The sequence below is a fragment of the Watersipora subatra genome, chromosome 7 (assembly GCF_963576615.1).
Source record: "Watersipora subatra chromosome 7, tzWatSuba1.1, whole genome shotgun sequence".
Taxonomy (NCBI): domain Eukaryota; kingdom Metazoa; phylum Bryozoa; class Gymnolaemata; order Cheilostomatida; family Watersiporidae; genus Watersipora; species Watersipora subatra.
The window spans coordinates 58,750,411-58,753,160 of record NC_088714.1 but is presented as its reverse complement, the minus strand read 5'-3'; the positions used below and the strand labels follow the sequence as shown (position 1 = coordinate 58,753,160).

At 42.3% G+C, this 2,750-nt stretch overlaps 1 protein-coding gene across 1 annotated transcript; it reads right to left on the bottom strand.

Annotated features, from left to right (window-relative positions):
* Positions 1-338: 338 nt before the first annotated feature.
* LOC137400931 (general transcription factor II-I repeat domain-containing protein 2-like) lies at positions 339-2,150 on the bottom strand. Its single transcript, XM_068087271.1, has one exon. The coding sequence runs from the start codon at positions 2,148-2,150 to the stop codon at positions 339-341; it is 1,812 nt and encodes a 603-aa protein (XP_067943372.1).
* Positions 2,151-2,750: the final 600 nt, after the last annotated feature.

Sequence of the window (2,750 nt, the reverse complement as noted above, 5' to 3'; positions counted from 1 at the left end):
TGTTTAACCTTTTCATATGGAAACAAACTTTAGTTTTGCTTAAACACAGAATTTGGAACAACCAAAGCTTTATATTACAAAAATGTGAGAAATTAAATATGAAATAAAAGACACGGTGAAATCCATTTCATATTTAAATAAATAAAGTAGTATGTCTCTCCCCTTATCCTTTCCAGTTCCTTTTTCAAGTAAATCTTTTTCAAAGCCAACAACAGAACCAAAAATAATAATGTCATTCAATAAAAATCCAACATTTCAACTATTGACAGACCATGCCTTGCAGTAGAAAAAGTGCATAAGAAACAGATATATTCAAGCTCAGTTTGCTACGCTCTGATTTACTCTACACATTGGTCTAAGCCAGATACCTGGCATCTTTTCTTAGATGCAAGTTCGTCAAAGTCTGGAGTCAGGCTCTGAGCTGAGGAAAGCCTCAGGACGGAGTGAAGGTGCTCATCAGTGAGTCGACTTCTGTGAGGTGTTTTGTTCACCTTCATCATAGAGAACAGTTGCTCACATAGATATGTGCTGCCGAACATTGAGACCATCTGAGCAACTTGGGTGCGTAATTGAGGCATTGTGTCGGGGAGGAAACATGGAAACTGCGCAGCACCAACAGAGCCATATTTTGATTTGAGCATGTCATTACATTGGAGTTCAATTAGCTCCATTTGGAGGCTGGTTGGTGCGCTTTCCACATCGATCGCAAACGGGTTACTGAGCAGTTCAAATCTCCCTTTCTGAGCCTCGAAGTCGGCAAATCGCCGGGAAAACTCGGCGCTAAGCGCGTTGATTTTTTCAGCGAACTGTGCGCTAGGCAGCACGGCAGGAGAAATTTCCGCTGCCATGGTTTGGCAGCACGGAAAATGACCAAAGTTTCCTTGCACCATCTGTGTCTTCCACAGATGCAACTTAGTTTTGAAGGCCCTCACAGCTGGGTACATGTCTGTGATGACGTGGCCCCGTCCCTGAAGCTGCAGGTTAAGCACATTGAGATGGCTCACAATGTCAGAGAGAAATGCCAGCTCACACAGAAACTTTTCATCTCTCAGCTCTGTTGTGTCCTTCCCTTTGTTCTCCATAAACTGACAGATTTCCTCGCGCAGCTCAAAACATCTGTTCAGTACTTTCCCTCTGCTTAGCCATCTCACCTCTGTGTGATAAGGCACATCTCTGTATTCTGAATCCAACTCCTCCAGAAAAGACTTGAACTGCCGGTGATTCAAACCCTTGGCTCTTATGAAGTTGACCACTCCTTTTATAGAGCTCATAATATGTTCCATTTGCAGAGCTTTGCCACAGAGCGCTTCCTGATGAATGATACAGTGATAAACTGTAAGCTTACCTGCATTTTCCTCCCGCATCTTCTCCTGAATCCTGCCGACCAATCCACTCTTTTGACCGCACATTGCGGGCGCACCATCTGTTGTCAGTCCCACAAGTTTATCCCAAGGCAGGCTCATTTCAGTCATACATTTGGATACTTCTTCAAAGATATCTTTTCCTGTGGTCGTTCCATGTATTGATTTTAATCCTAAAAGTTCCTCTGTGACGCACAGGCTCGAGTCTACTCCACGGATGAAGATTGACAGCTGGGCAGTATCAGACGTGTCGCTGCTCTCATCCACAGCAAGGGAGTATGCAATAAAATCTTTTCCCTTTTTTATTAGTTGTTTATGTAGATTAGTGGAAAGCTCACACACGCGCTCAGCCACGGTATTTCTGCTCAGGCTCACGTTTAAAAATTCTTGCTTCTTATCTGGGCACACGATGTCGCAAACTATGACCATGCACTTTTTGACAAACTCTCCCTCACTGAAGGGCCGGGCTGATTTTGCGATCTCTGCTGCCACAATAAAGCTGGCCTTTACAGCAGCTTCACTTTTTGATTTTGCTTTCGTGAACAAGGTCTGCCTGCAAGCCAGACTTCTTTTCATCTCCTCCACCTTTTGCAGCTTCTGCTTTAGGTCCAGGTCCTTGTACTTTTCATAATGTTTCGTTTCATAGTGTCTTCTTATGTTATATTCTTTTATTACAGCCACGCTAGCTCCGCACACAAGACAAACAGGTTTGTCCTTTATAGTCGTGAACAAATAATTTGCCTCCCACCTGTCTTGGAAGGTCCTGTTGTCTATCTTTCGTTTGACCATTTTTGTGGAGGGTGAAATTATTAATTTGTCCGATGCGACCGGGGCATGGATGACTGACTGTAAACAGAAGTAAGGAGCGCTTGCCGGGTTTTACTGCGCGGCTAAATATTAGCAAAGCATTATGGGATTTGTAGTATTAGCGGCACAGTATATACCGCGGGCCAGCTCTAATGCACATTTGATATGATCTCGCGGGCCAATTATAATCACACTGCGGGCCAAATTTGGCCCGCGGGCCTGAGTTTGACACATATGGTCTAGATGGTTGCTTGATGAATCAAAATACATGCAGTGAAAAGGCATATACAGTCCAACATCAGTGTCAGACTAAACTCCATTGCGGATGGTGGTTCTAAAATCGATTTTATGAAATTCCAAAACAATTTGTCTCAGTACAATAAAGTTTAAATGAGTTGATTCGTTCAAAAAAACAAAACAACTTTATAAGTACTGTTACTTTATATTACACAAACTGTATATTAATAAACCCAGCCATACATACAGTACACTGAGTTTCTCATTCAATTTACTTAAGTTAATTTCTCATTTAATTTTCTGTTAATAGAGAAGGCAAAGCTAGAAAATGTATTCTTATATCTG

Excerpts from the sequence above, each read along its gene's own strand:
- LOC137400931 (XM_068087271.1), bottom strand. The coding sequence starts at position 2,150 with ATGGTCAAACGAAAGATAGACAACAGGACCTTCCAAGACAGGTGGGAG.